Below are 18230 nucleotides of genomic sequence, written 5' to 3'. Positions count from 1 at the left end.
AACAGTCTTCAACTTGTTTCCATTTGTGGACCCCTAAACATTTTTCAGAGTGAGGTACAGGCCTCTTTGGAAATCTTAGTCTGCTGACCCCCCAGGAGTCTGTGGACAACAGGCTGAAAACCACTGCTCTACCAGATTTACTTCCCAAACACCTAGAGAAGGTAGTTTTGTCTCAGCAAGAGGAGACAGTGGAAGATTCTGCAAATCAAGCGATTGTGCTTTGTTCGGAAACAGATTGGAATTGGAAATGGAAAAGGTTCAGAAAAGGGCAACAACTGATTGGGGGTATGGAATGGCTTGTGTGAAGAGATTAATAAGACTGGGGATGTTTCAGCTTGGAAAAAGAGATGACTAAGGGGAGATATGATAGAGGTCTATAAAATCATGACTTGCAGAAAAAGTAAATGAAGTGTTTACTCTCTCAACTTTATTTGGTGACCCCAGTTCTTGTTAAGAGGCAGCAGGTTTAACACAAAAAGGCAGTATTTTTTCCCCCACACAGTCAACCTGTAGAACTCCTTGCCAGAGGATGTTGTGAAGGCCAAGACAATAACAGGGTTCAAAAAAAGAACTAGATACATTCATGGAAGATAGCCATTGATGGACCTATTAGCCAGGATGGTGTCCCTAGCCTCTGCTTGCCAGAAGCTGGGAATAGGCAACAGGGGATGGATTACTTAATGAGTACCAGTTCTGTTCATTCCCTCTGCAGCACCTGGCATTGGCCACTGTAGGAAGACAGTATAATGGGCTAGATGGACTTTTGTTCTGACCCATGTGGCTGTTCTTATGTTCTATTGTTTCAGCTCAATAGAATTTACAAGTCAAAGAATATTCCCCCCGCCCATCTTATTTTCATTTCATTCCTATTTCCAGTGCCTTGTACTCATACAGTGCACTGTGTATAGCCATTACTATACACAACATGGAGAAGTCTTGAGTCAACTATAGACACTAACTGGCCAGAAAGAAAGCCGAGCGAATGAGGTTTCCAGCTAAGCAACCTCATCTAGTACTATGTTGAGTCAAGTAATGAGAATGTGTTGCCAGCCTTATTCTTGCTGTGTTCAGAGCACAGACTCATTCTGCCCACTTAGTCCCTGGTGAAGTCTAACTATGCTGGCTTTGAAGGCTCACAGCCTTCATGTGGGCAGAGGTGGGTTCCAGACCCTACTGCCACATTTGCCAGTCTGCAGTTTGTGCATTACTCCTGGTTTGTACAAAGAATTGCTCATTGAGCCCTGCTCAGGAGCCGGGGAACCCCTTTTGTTTTTGCTCAGTCTTTCTTGGATGGTTAAGATCTTTGCTTACTGGGTAAGTAAAGTTATTTTCAATGTTAGAGAACTTCATTTGCGTTAAACAGATTTATGAAATTTAGTACTAGTAACTCAAATCTACATCAATTTGAATGTTACAGCTACAGTTGATTAACTTTAGTTAAAAAAGCCCAAAAGCTGAAAAGATGCAGGTGAACTCAAATCTCAGTCTTATGGCAGCAGAAAGCTTTCAGCTGGAAGATGTCAGTGCTGATCTCATCCAGTGGGTTCCTTTCTGTTATGAGCAAAGATGGTGATAAGCAAAGCAGGAATTCCTGTTCAGCCTCAGGACTTCGTTCTGGTTGACACCTGTGATAAAAGAAAGGCATTATTTTATTCCAGTGCAGACATCCCAGCCTTGGTGAGATCTGTGTGGAAGAACTGCTCCTGTGCAGCCACTTCAGAGGGGCCAAATGGATGTGGCACTTCAGTGCCAGGAAGCACATTATGCTACATGCACCCCTGTGGATCAGCAAGGAAAGGGAAGTGATGCACCCAGGTGCTTTGGTTATGGCTGAACAACCCATGGGCACCCAGAGACCGTTAGCGCTCATGGAGAAAAGACATGGACATACCTACTGCCATATTTCAGCTTTAAATTAAGTTAAAATGTTGCTTAATATGCAGGCATCATTGCCTTTGAAACAGCTTGAGAGACTCCTGCCTTTCACTATGTAGGGTTAAATTTGCTACATAAGAATATGATAATGGCCATACTGGGTCAGACCAAAAATCCATCCAGCCCAGTATCCTGTCTAGCAACATTGGCCAATGCCAGGTGCCCCAGAGGGAGTGAACCTAACAGGTAACAATCAAGTGATCTCTCTCCTGCCATCCATCTCCACCCTCTGACAGAGGCTAGGGACACCATTCTTTACCCATCCTGGCTTATAGCCATTAATGGACTTAACCTCCAGGAATTTATCTAGTTCTCTTTTAAACCCTGTTATAGTCCTAGCCTTCACAACCTCCTCAGGCAAGGAGTTCCACAGGTTGACTGTGCACTGTGTGAAGAGCTTCCTTTTATTTGTTTTAAGCCTGCTACCCATGAATTTCATTTGGTGGCCCCTAGTTCTTATATTATGGGAACAAGTAAATAGCTTTTCCTTATTCACTTTCTCCACACCTCATGATTTTATAAACCTCTATCATATCCCCCCTTAGTCTCCTCTTTTCCAAGCTGAAAAGTCCTAGCCTCTTTAATCTCTCCTTATACGGGACCTGTTCCAAACCCCTAATCATTTTAGTTGCCCTTCTCTGAACCTTTTCTAATGCCAGTATATCTTTGAGATGAGGAGACTTGGTGCCCATGAGACATTTGGGCTGGTAGAGGAAGAGTTCTCTTCACACTGGCTTGTTAGTCAGTCCTCCTGCTCTTCTCTACCCAAATGCTAGCAAGAGTGAGGAAGTGAGTCCCTATTACCAGACACAGTGTGAGGCAGGATTTATCCACCAGCCTCTGGAGACTTGATATTGCCTTAAAGATATGGTTGTGCTCTGGAAAGTAACTGCCAATGGAACCGTGAGGTTCTTGCTTTCTCAGGGAAAAGATGTAAAGTTTGGTGGTTAGGAAGAAATAACCGGAGTCACAAAAACCTCTACCCGGCACCTGAAAGTTCAGGTGTGTTTGCAGGCTCACATATTCCCACTCTAGAGGAAGATTCTGCAGTGGAATCTGGTGAACAATTCAGTTGCTGCAGAAGCCAGAAGAGAATCTAGCTTCCCCTCCATTGCCAGGTTGGCTCTGCAGGGCTAACAGGAGGAAGCAGCAGTAAGAATGTGTAACTAAGGTGAGTAGGCAGGACTCGGGATACACAGAGTGCAGATCTATTGAGTAATATGAAGCAGTCATTTATCTGACCCCAACACTATATGCACAGACAAGAGGAATTGATTGGTCCCGTCTTCCAAATGACCAGAGCAGTCTCTGCTCACTGTGTCACCCACGTGATGAGCATTAGATGTAACTTAGAATTCTAGTTCTTACCACTGTTAGGTGTCCATTTTTGGCTTTATAGATCTGAGGCTCCTGCCCAGTTGTGAAAGCTATCATCCCTTTTTTCCCAGAACTGATGTGAAACTGGAGGCTGCAAGTACACAAGTGTATATTGCTTGTTACGTGCTTTCCTTACAATAGGCTTTACTCTAAGCTCCTCTTTGGTTCTGTTCCCCAGGCAGATCTCATTAAGTTAAAGTTCAAAACCCCTCACAGATTTAGATAAATTCTCTGAACAGTTGCACATGTGCAACCAAGCCAGAACAAAAACAAGGAGTCCTTGAATAGCCGTTTGATTACTAGAACACACTAACTAATAAAAGGAAAGAAACATAAGCATGCTAAATTAGGCAGCATGCCTGGTCTGGCCAGACTGAACAAGCGTAAATGCTGTATTACAACTGAAATGTAGTGGCCAGCAGAAGGAAGACAGAGCAGGAACACGTATCCATTGCAGCTTTTGCATTCCATTGGTTTCGGTCTAGGATCAATACACTTTGCCTCCCTGTCTCCTGAAAGCCCAGGAGGCCTAAACACAGACTGAGCTGGTAGTGTTAGTCAGATGTTATCTGGAAGAAACTGCCTCTTCTCAGCGTTTAGTGTCTCCTGAACCTGCTCCTGTCTAGTTGAGAGCAGCATTTTTCTGGAGTGATCTGGCTGGCATACTGTCTATCCATTGGGTCAGCACAGCTCAGGTTAAAGAAAACCCATCTATTAAGCTGCTGGCAGTTTAAGGTTCCATGATCTTGTCTCTGCAGTATGTTCAGTTAAAATGAACAGGGTATCACCCAGATGATTACACGACAGTCAAACTCCTCAGACTTGTTCCCATGGCAGGAAGCAGTTGTTTGAAAAATACTGTATTTAAAGAGTCATGAAATTGAAAGCTGTTTTATAAGTAAAACTGACTCCGCTGATTATCCAGCTACACAGACATGCTGGAACCCGTCTTTACTACACAGCTCTATCATTCACACCACCACTAATACATTACATAGTCCACTTGTATAGTGCTCCATCTGTTCAGCCTGCTTCACCGACATTAACTAAGCCTGCAGAGAAGTCACTACAAAAGCTACTGCTGGGGAAAATGTTCTGTGAAACAACTACCTGAAAAACTAACTTCAAGCTCCAGATTACTCTTATGATCTTAAGGGCCAAATCTTGCCCTTTGACCGTGTAAGCACATTGCATTATTAGGTAGGTGTGGACTGCTGGGTCAAAAGAGTTTTAGCTGACTAAATGGGAGAGCTCAGTGCCACAGAATGAATCCCTTTATAAGATGTAGCATGAATGGCAACCTAGGTGCTTACCTTCCCTGAACAACTTGGACAGCATTCTGCTTATTGGCCAGCATGCAGAGCTTTGTGACGGTCTCAAAGATGTGCTCACATTGAAGGATCACGTCTCCCTAAAAGCAGAAATGGGGACAAAATAATTCAACATTCTTAGGCACAAGGGCAAAGAGCTTTTCGTCTCAGACCAGCAGTTAAGCTAGACAACATTTGTAACTGTAGGGAAATACTTTCATGATGTCTAGCACTGGCATCAGAGAAATGTCCAACATACCTTCAGTTGTTACCTATCATTAGAAAATGTATTTCCCCCCGCCCCCCATCAGGCCAGTGATCCTGTATAAGGAGGTTTGTAAATTGCTACCCTTAGTGCATTTGGTATTTATAGTAACTTGGTTGTTTCATGTGAAGATGTTCCACATTCGCCTGGCTCACTAGGAGCTTTCTGGTGGTTTACCTTCTGTTTGTTGTCCTCAGGAACGTGGATGACGAAGAGCCCATCACTCAGATTGCTGGTAGAAATACCTTAAAAAAGAACCCAAAAATTAGAGGAAGAGAAACAGCCACTTTCAGAGATAACCATAACACAATCCTCATCTTGGGTGAAGGTTGGTTTTGTTTACAATATCAGGGCCCTCAAGCTGTGGCTTGTGTGGAGAAAAAGGACAGTACCTTTTTCAAGTATGAGGAAAACCTGCTCTCCTGCTTACCAGCTCCCAGAAACCTTTGCTCCAACAGCAGCTGAGAAATAAGAAGCATCAGTGCCAACTCCTTGGCATTATTCTTAAATTGCTTCATTTTAATTCCTAACACATTGAAACAGCTACTTTTGAAAATATTCTGTGTTACCTAGCTATAATCAAGGATGTTTTGGTGTGTAACCCCATCCCCACCAACAAATTCCTCTATCTTGCCAGAATGGGGTATTTTTAAAATAAATGGAGCACACCTTTTGAATGTGCAGCTATCCCTTTCCAAACTATGCCAGTTTCATGGACACATGCATAAACTGCACTTCAGAGGAAATAAGAATTTCCAAACATCACTAAAGAATCTAGTACTCTAATCCCTTTTGCCTCGTGTACAGTTTGCTGTAATTAACAGAGATATAGTTCCCCAACCTTGAATAAAAACTTACATGCAGCATATATACAGAGTACAGATTGCTACTCTACTACAGAGATTAGTTGTTTTATAACTAGAAAGGATCTGTCCAATCAGTAGAGTGACCTGACATTTGTTCCCCAGATGAGGTCTGGTTTCTAAGGTCATTTAATAAAATTCCTCTCCAAGAGATGCTTGTTAGTTACAGTAATGGAGAATCAAGGGTGTTCTCTCAAACAAGAGTAGCGATATATAGTTACTAATTCACACCCCCGCCCCCACCAAGTAATTCAGCCCAGAACTGAATTAACCCTTTAGACTATAGTAAGACTTTAAAAGGAAAAATACCTGTAGAGTAGGGTTGTTTATGCAAAACTAGACACTTTTTTAATCAGCCACATGGTCACAGGTGGTCACACTGCTTTAGCTGATAAATTGTGGTCATCCTTCAGCAAGTCAGCAGGAGGCAAGTGAAGTGATAACCCTCTGCTTGCAAACAACTTTTTACAAACCACCAAGAAGTGTAAAAGGATTTAATCACTAAGCTAAATAGCAGGTGAGGGGGGTTGGAAACCTGGAGGGAAGGAGGAATTAGCAAGGGGGGAAAGCCCTCCTCTTCACATTCTGCCCCTTTGCCAAGGCCTTGATGACCTCTGCAAGGGAAGAAGAACTAGCACTGACTTACACTGTTACCTTTCAGAGTTGCATAGTCTATTTTCTGTTTGATCTTGGCCATTTCCACCACATAAGCTGCTGACTGGGTCAGAACAAGTTGCCGTTCTCTTGCTTTAAACCCGTTCCTGTCGTATTTTACCACTGGCGTCACATACTGAAACAACACGTGAATGTTAGCATTCACTGAGGTTAGGTTTGACTAGAGATAACTCAGGAAGCAGGCATCATTGGCCTGAAATTCTGGGGACTATAGCATGAGACAAGATTTAGGGTGTTATTGCCTTCTGCTTAGAATACACTGAGCTTGTTTCTTTAAATGCTGAAATTGGGGGTGGGAGGTTTAGCTGTGACTGGGGGCAGATCATGAGATTTTGGAAACAGTTTATTCTGTACAGCCCTCCAGCTTTATGGGATAACATAATGGGCACTATATGCATCTGCAGTTTAACTGTCAATTATATGCTGGCAGAGGCACAAGAATGGGGCATTAAGTTGCTGGGTTTCCATCGTTCCGCTGTCCTAGAAAAGGAAAGCAGCACTGAATTCCCTAGCAACCACACACTTGCTCTACAGGATTCTCAAAACAGAATCAGAGACCGAAGATGCTGTTAATGTGTTAGGTCAATAAGCCTCATAAGAACTCCCCACACACGAGATCAGATCAACGAATTTTTTTCCCCCCCATGAAGGCTTAAAAGGAGCCTTTACACTATAAATTTCTCGTGTTTCATCCGCTTCCTAGGTACGTACTTACTCAAAAGCAGCACAAAGATGGTCTAAGTTAAACTCACATAACCCAGAGATAGGTCAGGCCAGTGTGGAAATATTTGGCTACATTGGTTATTTGATTGCATGTACCATCCTTTAGAACTGGCAGAGACACTGTTTTGAACATCACAAGGTTAACCTTGGCACATTTAAAAGTCTTGGCAGTGACCTGGTTAAGAGGGAGGATGACAGTGAGATGTTGCTGATGAGGAGAAATCCGCCATTGAACATCTTCTTACCTTGACCTTCTCCCCATGAATTAGTTGCAGTACTTTGGGGTTTATGTCTCCCTCACCTAAGGAGGGAACCAGAAACACGTACCACACAGTATGAAAGTGTATGCGGTGCCACCATGTCCATCAGAATTGATCCAGCCTCTGCATTTGCCTTTTTAATCTCATTAAGCTTCATTCACATTTTAACTCTGAACTTTCCATGATTTTATGGCCTCCCTTAGAGGGACTCCTGAAACTGTTCCTGTGAAATATTTGTCCCACAATGTTAAGATTCATTTACTGAGTAAGGACATTTTATACTAAATCGATCCATCTCTTGCCCCATTGATCTCCTAGGGGTACATGCTCAGCTTGGATAGGACTAGCTCCCATTAATACTCCTTCAGTCCATCTCTCCTTTCTCTGGAGAGAGCTAGGCGAGGCTCCTTCTCCGAAAGCATCCCATTATTAACCAAAACCTTCAGCTCCTAACACGAGTGAAACACTAAATCTGTGTGTATTTGAAAGGTTTCCTCTAACAGATGGTCTTTAGGCATCAGTTCATTATAAGCCACAGGACACTGGAATTCCAGAGCTGAGTCAGCAGACCACCACCACCACTTCCTACAGAACTAAACTGGATAGTCCTCACTCAGGCAAAGCTTCCACAGACCTCAGGACCTGTTGCCCAGCATATTAAATGGGACTATACTGAGTCAGGAGCCCAAGAGTGCAGTTTGTTGTTGTATACTCACGTAGCCTGGTGTCTGCAAAGAGCTGGCTTACGCTCTGCAGGTAGCCATCCTTCTTCCCTCTGAAAATGGCACTCGCTGCTACTTTTTGCTGCAACTATTTAAAAAAAAAAAAAACAACAAAACACCCCACACCACCACCACTTTCTTATATTCCCAGTAGAGTGTCCCACGAGCCAGATGAGAGACTGAGTGAAGGGCGTCACTTGGAGCAGGGTTCCTGCTGTTTGTGCATTAGCTGTAAAGCTGCATTTCTCCCACTGTGTTGAGTTTATTCCTGTCCTGCTATTGCAAGGATTTAGCAGGCAGCCAGCCTGACCGATTTTTTTTTTTTCCTCCAAAAAAAACCCACACACTGTCCATCTGAAAAGCAATGGGAAATAGTTCCCTTCACATTACACAGGTCTCAGCTCAGGCTACCGGGAAGAACTGTACTGTGTATTTAAAATACCCCACAACAGAAGGTCAGGGCCATCACCCTCAAAGAAAAGCATGAATATTTTCCTATTGTAAAGGGGTGAAGGACTCATTGGTTGGGCTAGCATAAAATGTAAAGTTAATTACTGGTTACAGCTTTTGCTTTGTACCGCTCACTAAAGAAAAGGACTCTTATCTGAGGGAATGTCCCCTATCACGTCCCTTCATGAACACGCATACTCCATTCATTACCTGGGCGTTCTTCTCAGCTGTAATCCCTTGACAATATTTTCGCACTAGGTTCCTCATGCAGATTTTCTTCAGCGTCTCAGAGGTCTGCAGAAAAGACTAGAATGTAATTCCAACATAAACATGCACTGGGTGTCCAAATGTAACTGGTGTGGAGCTGAAGAGGCAGCATGGACTGAATTTATGAAGTTTAGTCTCAGCTGTGACACCAATTCCATGTCTGACTTTGGTACAAGTCAACCCATCCCTCAGGTTCCCTCCCCCTTCCCCCTGTAAAATGGGTTTACTCTAGGGAGAGATGGTTCATGTTTGTGTAGTGCTTTGAAGATGCAGTACATTAGGTGAATGCAGAGTAATATTTCTGAAACTGAAGTGATCTAAGATGTTTATCGAGGAAATGGGAGTTTCATATAAGAACAGAAGCTGTTTCTATAAAAGTGACAGTTCAGAATCTCAGACAGATGGTTCAAGAATCTAATATTCTGACAACCCTGCACCAAGGATTAGAAGGCCAATAAAAATGTAAACAACTGTTTTAAATTTAGTATTCTCTTGGGGATGATCTGAACTGTTCATCCAGTTCTTACACCAAGCGAGACCATACCTCTCAGCCTGCCAAGCCCCAGCTGCGGGATATAATGTGTGACAGAGATCCAAGAGGGGACACAAATTATTCGTGCAAGTTTAAAATGCTGTGGGGTTTGTTCCTTCTACTGCAACAGAGGGTCGCCAACAGTCCCTTATTACAAGGGGGTGGGGTGGGGGGGTGTCCCTTATTTTTTCCATCCCTCTACAAGATCAGAGTTGCTGAGTGCTGCAAAAAAGAAATACCCTGGTGAACGTAGGTGAGTAGTGCTTAATATTTATACTATCAGGAGGGGATGGATGGGGGTCCTAAGAAAAAAGTCCCTTATTTTTGTAACACATTGTTGACAACCCTAAGTAACTGACCTCAGTGTAATGAGTGTGCATTTCTGAGGTTAACAATTTTCAACAGTAAAATTAGTGGGGATGGTAGTAACATTGGAAGCAAAGTGAGCAGCTTCTCTTGGGACGCTTGAGCACGGTTCGCTGCAGGTTGAGCGCAGAGCTGGAGGGAGTCATTTCACTGTGTTATAAGGGAAAGTTACACAAATGAGCAGTGCCTTGAAATGGTATCACTATATCGCAAACCCTGTCCTCACCTCTTCCAAGATAGAAGGAGGCTTGAGCCAGTTCTTGTCCAAGACATTTTTGGGAACGTGGTCTCTGAGCTTCCTGAGATAGGTGTACTGCACAAAGCTTATAAACTCATCGTTTTCTGGGCAAAGGGGATTTTTTCGATTGATGAAGCCTTTTATAAACCTACAGGAAAGATCCTAATGAGAACTCTTGCTTACAAATGGCATTCAGAAAGTAATGGGAGTGGAAAGTAAGTCAGGTCAGAAAATTCATGCCAACAACTGCTTAGTACACTAAGTCAGAGAAAGCACTGCAGCCAGCCAATCTCCTTAGCAGAGAACTTCAGATTTACAATATGCTAAACACTAAAAGACTATTCCACTCACCCAAATTCCATTTTATGGAAGCCATTAATTTTTAATGCACCAATAAATTGTGCTTGCAAGTTTAAGAAAAAAAATCTATTCTATTACCTTCTGTTCTTAGATTCCAAAGCACGATTTTAAAAAGTCAGGCAAGAGCCAGGTTTAAAGACATGGAGAGTGGGCAACTTCTAAAGATTTGGTTTGAGGATCACCCATGAAGTCTGGATGCTCATTCAAAACACAAGAACCTACCTGGCCTGTGAAAGTGGACCACAAAGTTCATGAGAAGGGGCTTGAGATTTCTAGTCAAGCCAGAAATAACCATTTGAAGATGGTTGAGGTAAGAGCAACATTTGCAAAGGGGTAACGAGCATGAATAATGAGGTATTCTGCCATAGGCACCTACAGGCTGAACAAGAGTAGACTTATACTTGCTAGGTACCACTCTGGGATCACCCCACCTGTACCCCAGCACCCATTCTCCCCCCCACCCCAACCTTTTACCTTCCCACAGTGGAATGTACCTTTTGATGGTCTCAATAGCCCACATTCTCCTCTTGGCCTCTTTGCGTGCCAGCACCCCTCTCCAGCAGGCCTCGAGCTTAATAGCTGCAAGAGTCAGCCAAGCTGATAGGTTACACTTAGAAATATTTAGTCCCTTTGCGGTCAAATCCTGCTAATCCCCTGCTGTTTTGGAAGTCAGGAAGAGTTTCCTTAGTAAAGGGCACAAATGCTTCAGGCCTCTCCTAGAGTACCATACATCTCCCTGGATCCAGCACTGTGTGTTACAGTGGCTCTGTTGAAGGGGATGTGGGGATATTGGGGTCCTAAACTTCAGAGCAATGCCAGGCCCAATGTCCTCAATGACAATAAGGCCAGTATGGTGCTTGATGTATGCAGCCAAACAAATGTTTAGACCTGCTCTTATTGTTAGCGTCCTTTGGAGAGTACAGCTGTCCTTTTAACATACTTCGATAGAAACAGGACAAGCCAGCGAGCTAGTTAGAACAGAGCTGCCTGGTTTAACCAGCAAAGCAAGCAAAAGCTTATCTCCTGGAGCATTCAGACATTTCCTAGTGCTATAGCTTCCAGTTACATTCCAGCTAGAGAGCAGCGGGTACTATGCTTACACAGCATTGATCGCATCTACAGTACTGGGACACACACGGAAACAGGGTCACACAAGCTAGTGGAGTAATGAAGAAACTAACTGGCTGGCTCTCTCTAATGCTGCTGTCACCCACAGTTATTTGGCAGCTAAATTCACATCACACACACACACACCCCTATATGGGCGAGTATAGTGCAGGTGCAGTTGCTTACAGGGAAGTGGTATCCTCGACCTCCAGACTTACAAACTCAAACTTGGAAAACTCAACACTAAGGAATGATCAAGCTTACCTGCTTCCTTCTGTTTCTTGTATACTCTCTTCCCTAAGCAGCCTTTGTATCTGGCCTGTATTCTCGTAACTGAAAATAAAACATTTCTCAGTACTATGGAGTCACAGCAGTTTGAGAGATGCCCTTACCAATTTCACAAGGAAAAGGCATCCAATTCAATCAATCAGCCTTAAAATAACTTGTGATAGGGTCAGCTCTAAGGAGGAATGGGTGGAGAGTTTGAGAATAATTAAAGCATGCAGGTCCTGGCATGGGGCATGCCATTGGCAAAAAGAGGAACACAAGAATAGGCACATCAGAAGAAGCAGGTTCTACCTACTCCATTAACCTGTCTCCAACAGCAGCTAGTACCAGATGTCTCACAGGCAGGTGCAAGAAACCCTATAACTGCCAATTAAGAAATTACCTGCCTAGAAGGGAAGTTGTTTCTTGCCCTCAGGCAGATAGTGCTGGACACAGAAGGATGTCTCCCCAGCATCCCCATGGGGTGCAACTCCTCCAGGAGAGGGGGTAAAGCATCCACAGGTGCTCTGAGTGAATTCCACAGGGCTGATGCAACAGAACACATGTTATGTGAATTTTGTTTTGACCCTGCATAGTCTGCTTATTTCTATTCCTCTTCTGCAGGGCCCTGTGGGGGTTGAAGAGATTGCTAACTATGAATCTCCCCTCACATCTTGGACTATAGCTTCAGGTAACAGATGCACCAATAACTGGCTATTCTAACTATGCAGGCTTAGTCTGCTCTTTGTTCGGTCCATCTCCAAATGCTTTGTTATAAGCCACTGCATTTCTACGCCATTGCAGTGCATGGTAAGCTTCCTTTAAATGACTGGTTCTTTCGGTGGCACTATTCGGTAGTGTTACTGGGTGCTTGTGCACTGTTGCATTTCAGGGCTGACAAAGCAATTCCCATTATGCATTTAGGATCTTCCCCGATGAACATTCCATGTAAATGACATTAGACTGGGTCCTTTCTATAAGTGTGTTAGAACGCTGCACTAATCATGACAAATCTTCATTTTGTGGCACTCTCCAGAAGTTGGAAGCAGTAAGCCATGTTTAAGCAACAGGTTTCCTGGCACATGCATTTTAGCATCTACATTTACACAGACAGTTAACCCGGCTGCTAGTCACACAGTTGTGGTAGCTACATCCACAGAAGTTAAAGAGGTGCCCAACTAGCTATGTGTGTGCAAACTTGGTATTGCACGTGCAGTCATGGTACCTGCACACACAAATACCAAAGACCTCAAGCCTCCCTAGAATCAGTCAGACCTGAAATCCTTACCCAGTTCCTGTAACTTGCATCTCCTGAAAGCCTGGTAATTGCCTCTAGTGATGTGTTTCTGGCATCTGTTATTTTCTCAAATGACTGAAGAATGCTCATAAAGGACAGGCATTTTTCTTTTCATTATTCAGCTGAAAGGGTTATTAGGCTCTGCATGATAAAAAGGCAATTGGAACTGTACCTAGCAGGTGTTTGCTGTATTCAAATGCATCTTCTGTAGCAAACAGAGTCCTTGGGAAACGAATGAATATTTTCGTTCTAAGAGAGAACACAGCCTATTAATCAAGATCCACTATTGCAACAGGAGCAGTAGCCTGACCTGATTATCTGGTGTAACACACTATGGCAAGAGAAAAAGAGCCTTTACCTTCCTAGTTTGTATTCTTCAGGCTTGTACCCAATGTGCTTTATGAGCCTCTCCACACCATCAGCTGCTGGTCCATGCCAATGAGGCCAAGTAGCCGGGCACAGGGACTTGTACCTAGCAAGATTAGTGACAGAGCACATCAACAAGACTAGACTTGGTTTGAAAGAGAGCAAAGAGGCCAACATGTAGATTAAAGTGGATGCAGATGATTACAGCAGATGGAGATTAGATGTGTTCAGCACAACAGCAGTGGCTGAGACAGCTTCTTTCTTGCACAGATACTGCCTTAAATTCTGTAAATCCAAGACATTGAGCCAGAAAGTTTTCAGGCCTGGTCACCTAAATCCATACTGAGGGTCCCAAGAGTAGCAGCCTAATTCTGAGGTGCTGAGCACAGCAGCACCTGAAAGCCCTTACACACAGAAAATGACCAGCCAAACCCAATGACCAGTAATCTGCTGACACCTGGGCATCCCTGCATCTCCTGGGCACTGGAGACCTGAGCTTTGATGTGACACTTTGGACTCCAAGGCAGAGAGATCCTTTTGTATCTTAAGAAATCTGACCTGAGCCTTTACATGGTTAGGGAGCAGCAACCTTTTGAGGGAACTCTGTTTACCTTTGCAAGAAGAGTTCATACTTTCGCCGGTATGCAAAGCCAGCTCGCCTCACCCGCAAGTGCTCCATCAACCCCAAGTACTTCACCTGGTGTCTTATCAGGACGTCATCAAACTTTCCTGTGGTGAATGGATTACACAGTGAACAGGAATCACTCTTAAGGTCTCAAATGGCACCACTCCCTCACTATTCCATACATCAGGATAGGCAGCTCCTCAGCCGGGCATACCATGGTGGCAGGTGAAGTATGATCACAGCATAGTAAGCTCCACTGAGTCACTGCCGAACAAGTCTATTTTACAGCCCACATTATGGCTTACTCTGAGCAGCTCATGATCTTGACTGTATTTCTGCTCACAACCCCTGTGTGACAGGTTGTGACTCCCTCAGTTTGCGAACTGAAGCAGAGAGAGGACAAGGATAAAGCTTTCATAGGTGCTTACATCACACTTTTAAAGGTGACTTGGAGTAAAATTTTTAAATGCACTTAAGTGAGCTGTCCAAGATCACACAGGAAGTCTGTGGAGGATAAAGGAAGTGAACCCTGCCCTTGGCTCCACCCTAACCACTGAACAATCCTCTCTTTAATCCTTGCATTCTGGCACCAGCCTGGCCCTCTGTGCTCCCTCCTCAGCAGCGAGCCTTTGTGCTGGGCCCCAGTACTATTGCTACCCACCTTTCATTCAGCTGAATGCACTTGGTAGCCCATGCTCTGTGGTAGGCTAGGTGACATGCTTCTCAGGGTACCCAGGACTAGAGATTACCTTGTTATCCCCCACCCCACCTCCAGCAATAGGGAGATTTGCTTGGGCTCACCTGGGTGTCAGCTCCCTGACACCACCAGCCCATTAGCCACCCAAACTATCTCCTCAGGCCCCCCCCTTTAACTCTGCAGGTTAATAGGTGCACCCTACTCCTTGAGCCCCTTTGAAGCATTCCCCAGCAGTATTCAGCTCCATGTCCACTGGCCACTCACAGAAATACCAGGTTTGCAATCCCTAAGGGGATAGTGCATACACCAGCCTGTAGGATCAAACTCAGGATCAGCTCCTGGTAGAATACTACAGCACTGAGTTATATGAATAGTGAAAACAGTTGTAAGTTTGTCAACACAAAACTAAGATTTAAGAGACAGCGAGTAAGGAGAACAGAAACAGCAAGGTGATGTAAAAAAAATTGTAACATGCTTTCTAGAGCATCAACTTAAGAGGCCAACCACCTGTCTGAGGAATCCTGTCTAACTCAAGCATCCCTTACAAACTCCCCAACCATGGTAGGTAGGGATCCTGTTTTCATGAATGGCAACCACACTGCCCGATTGCTTCCTCAGGTGCAGAATAAAGGGGTCTTTTTCCCCTGCCCCTTAAATTCCCCGAAGTTCACTGTCTGCCCCCAGAGACAGAGCAACTCATTGTAGCTCATTCTCCAGTGTGCTCCTTTCTGTCTGACTCGGGATGTAAATGGGGTTTCCATTATGTTGCCTTACAATGCTTAATTTACATGTCAACAGATACCCATCTTACCTCCTGCCTGGAAGAAACCAGTTTTTCCTTCTGTGGTTGGAACGGACTTTAAAAACATGTTTTTGGTACATATACGCAACTCCTGAAATATTGTCTGTACCTACATTTCAATTATATTAATAACCAGCATGACCCTGGCTTTCATTTAAGCCCTCACATGATATTCTTTATGGATAAAAACCATGAAAGCGGTGTGCTAGGTATAAGGAGTTTGTCAGGAGCTGCTGTTACAGAGAAGTCGACCCTTTGGCAGCTGGCACCAATGGGCCTCTGTGTCAACTCGTCATTAGACTGGAACAACGACACACAGTTCAACATGGAGGTGGTGGATGGGCCCTGGCTTATACAGTCAAGGTCTTAGTCTGGTAAACTGGTACAGCTGCCCGAAGAGTTTGGGAAGCACCAGACTGTGCTACAGTCTATTACTTCAAAAGTCTGGGCCATAGCCAAGTGAAGGTGCTTCGGCAGGGACTGCTGTTTTTTTGAAACACTAAGTGGATAACAAATGGTCTTCCCCAACTTCAAGAATATTTACTTTCTCTTGCTGTGTAAGAGCTTCACACTGTAGCTCTTTGCACTTTGATAGTGCTTTTCCAAAGCACCTATATGTTAATGAAGCCTCACTATACTAGTGAGATAAGCATGTCCATTTTGTAGATCAGGAGGCAGGCACAAAGTGACTTAGCTCAAAGCTATGTCATGGAGGATGGGACAAAACAGAAGCAGAAATCATGACTCCCATTGCCTGACCATCGCACCACCCCTCCTCCCAAAGCTAGGGCCTGACTCCAGGTCTCCCGCTTTAACCAGTGGTGCCCCCTTCCTGCTTGCTTCTGGTTAGGAATTAGGCAGATTGATAAATGTACCATATCAAGGCATTAAGCAGACCAGGAAGCAGGTATGGCCTGAAAACAGTGAGGAGAATGGGTCTATTCTGAGACGTGCAGTACTTGGGTAATGGGGCTTTCTCCTGCATCCCATCACCAGGAAAGAGGATTCTTGCAGTATGTTGGGGTACTTAAACCATGTTTGAAGATTAGCCTACAAAGTGCTAGCTGCGTAGGGGTGACTGACCGGCAGCCCGCATGGTATGCCTTGATGAATTCTAAGAGATGCCTAGCAGAAGAAAAAGCACAGACTAAGTAGCAGCTGTATGTGATATAGGAAGTACACGTAGTCTGGGTAGTGTATAAGCAGCGCTAAAGTTCAGTCGCCAGAACCAGGGGGACTCACTTCCATTGAAGTTTGGCCTTTTATTGTGAAGTGTTCCCGGGCTGCTTCTTGAACTGGCTCCCTTACTGCATCTGCCAGCACCCAAGTGTTGGACTTTGTGGTTTTTTTAAGGAGTTACACCATAGCTGTGGGTCTGCCTCTTCACCCCACTAACACCACGATAACAAAGATGTCCCTTACCAGGCTCTTTGCCCTCGTTGGGTTTAATACACCGGATATAAGAAGGCTCCTTGGACATCAGGATTTCGATTAGGCTAGCCAGGCTGTTTTTGAACTGGGTTGCAACCTGAACAGACAATGAAAATCTCTGTTAATGACACAGCTAAGACTGTGCAGTTACTGAAGTCTGCAGAAAAGCCCTACTCCAGTCCTTGAGCTGTAGGTTGAATTAAAACACATGCGTTTCCAAAACCCTTCAGCAAAGCGGGAAAGCATTTGAATATGAGAATTCTGGGGGGTTTTACTTAAACCAACCACCCTTGGGATCTGCCAAGCAGATAGAAATGTCAGGCAACCCTTAGGAATTGAACAATCTTTATTTACTGTGGAAAGCATCCAAAACAGTTTTGGGTGCTGAATAAATAATCAGTACCATTACAGAGATGCATCATGCTCCTTACTGAGATCTAAGCAGCAGTCTTGGATATTTTTCCCTCCCCTTCAAGACTGCCAGCCTCAGTGTTACTCTGTTGAGGAATTCCACCGGAAGCCAAGCTATTTTGGAAGTTAGTTTGCTCCTCCTTATAGGTTTGTATGTAAGGGATGAAACTCACAGTCTCAGGCCGTCTCCTGTTGTCTAGCTCAGATGGAAGAAAACTTTCTTTAATTATGCCATTTTTAGACTTGCACAGTACCTGAAACAGAGGAATGCAAGGGTGGAGTAAATGGGCACATTACTCCCACAGGGTGCTGCTGAAGTGAACGAATGAGGCTGCATAGACAAGAGTTTTCTAGACCACCACATGGTCTGTAATGGCCATTGAAATGCTTGAAACTGTAAAAGCTACTCAGATGCCTAACTAAACTAAAGATCAGCCACAAAAAAAAAAAAATTCTGAAAAGCCAATTCTGGTGATTCAATAGCGTCTTACCTCTTTTAAGTTTCTGTACAGGAGATCGTTATTCTTCTCTAGGAATCCTGAAAAGAAAGTTTTAACATTGGTTTTGAAGAAAACGAAAGAAATATTAGTAGGTTCTTGATGAATTTGCTGCTTTTGCTAAGAGGCCATCATCTGGCTTTCATAACAAGAACCCTGTTACCCAACTATATTGGAATGCTTTTGCTAGAGTTTGTCAGCCCCTCACACATTACATCCCAAGAGAGCTGGTCAGAACATTTTAAGCAAAATTTCATTTCAAAGCCAAAGATGGATGCATGTGTATAGCCTGCTGGTTGGGGTACCTGTCTGTGATGCACAAGACCCAAAATTCAAGTCCCTGCTCTGCCTGATCCAGAGTGATCTGGAATGAAAAACTCTGCTCTG

General features: G+C 44.0%; 1 protein-coding gene across 2 annotated transcripts in view; it reads right to left on the bottom strand.

Annotated features, from left to right (window-relative positions):
- Positions 1 to 417: 417 nt before the first annotated feature.
- The window catches only part of MYO1H (myosin IH), a 44743-nt gene continuing 26930 nt past the window's right edge, over positions 418 to 18230 (bottom strand). The window contains exons 16-32 of one of the 2 annotated variants that reach the window (XM_084648636.1): positions 17838 to 17884; positions 17520 to 17600; positions 16927 to 17032; positions 13992 to 14109; positions 13373 to 13486; positions 13187 to 13263; positions 11715 to 11783; positions 10838 to 10922; positions 9972 to 10131; positions 8791 to 8874; positions 8125 to 8218; positions 7394 to 7449; positions 6405 to 6540; positions 5065 to 5132; positions 4626 to 4723; positions 3304 to 3403; positions 418 to 1625 (exon numbers count right to left, since the gene is read on the bottom strand). In XM_084648636.1, the coding sequence (XP_084504762.1) occupies positions 1602 to 1625; positions 3304 to 3403; positions 4626 to 4723; positions 5065 to 5132; positions 6405 to 6540; positions 7394 to 7449; positions 8125 to 8218; positions 8791 to 8874; positions 9972 to 10131; positions 10838 to 10922; positions 11715 to 11783; positions 13187 to 13263; positions 13373 to 13486; positions 13992 to 14109; positions 16927 to 17032; positions 17520 to 17600; positions 17838 to 17884 (1517 nt within the window). In that variant the 3' untranslated portion in view covers positions 418 to 1601. Of the gene's footprint in view, positions 1626 to 3303; positions 3404 to 4625; positions 4724 to 5064; positions 5133 to 6396; positions 6541 to 7393; positions 7450 to 8124; positions 8219 to 8790; positions 8875 to 9971; positions 10132 to 10837; positions 10923 to 11714; positions 11784 to 13186; positions 13264 to 13372; positions 13487 to 13991; positions 14110 to 16926; positions 17033 to 17519; positions 17601 to 17837; positions 17885 to 18230 lie in introns of those variants that run through there. The other variant, XM_084648637.1, reaches the window with a different exon arrangement.

The sequence above is a fragment of the Lepidochelys olivacea genome, assembly GCF_965140295.1.
Source record: "Lepidochelys olivacea isolate rLepOli2 genome assembly, chromosome: 15".
NCBI lineage: Eukaryota > Metazoa > Chordata > Testudines > Cheloniidae > Lepidochelys > Lepidochelys olivacea.
Note: the sequence above shows the minus strand (reverse complement) of the source record. Positions and strands in the feature narration are given on the sequence as shown.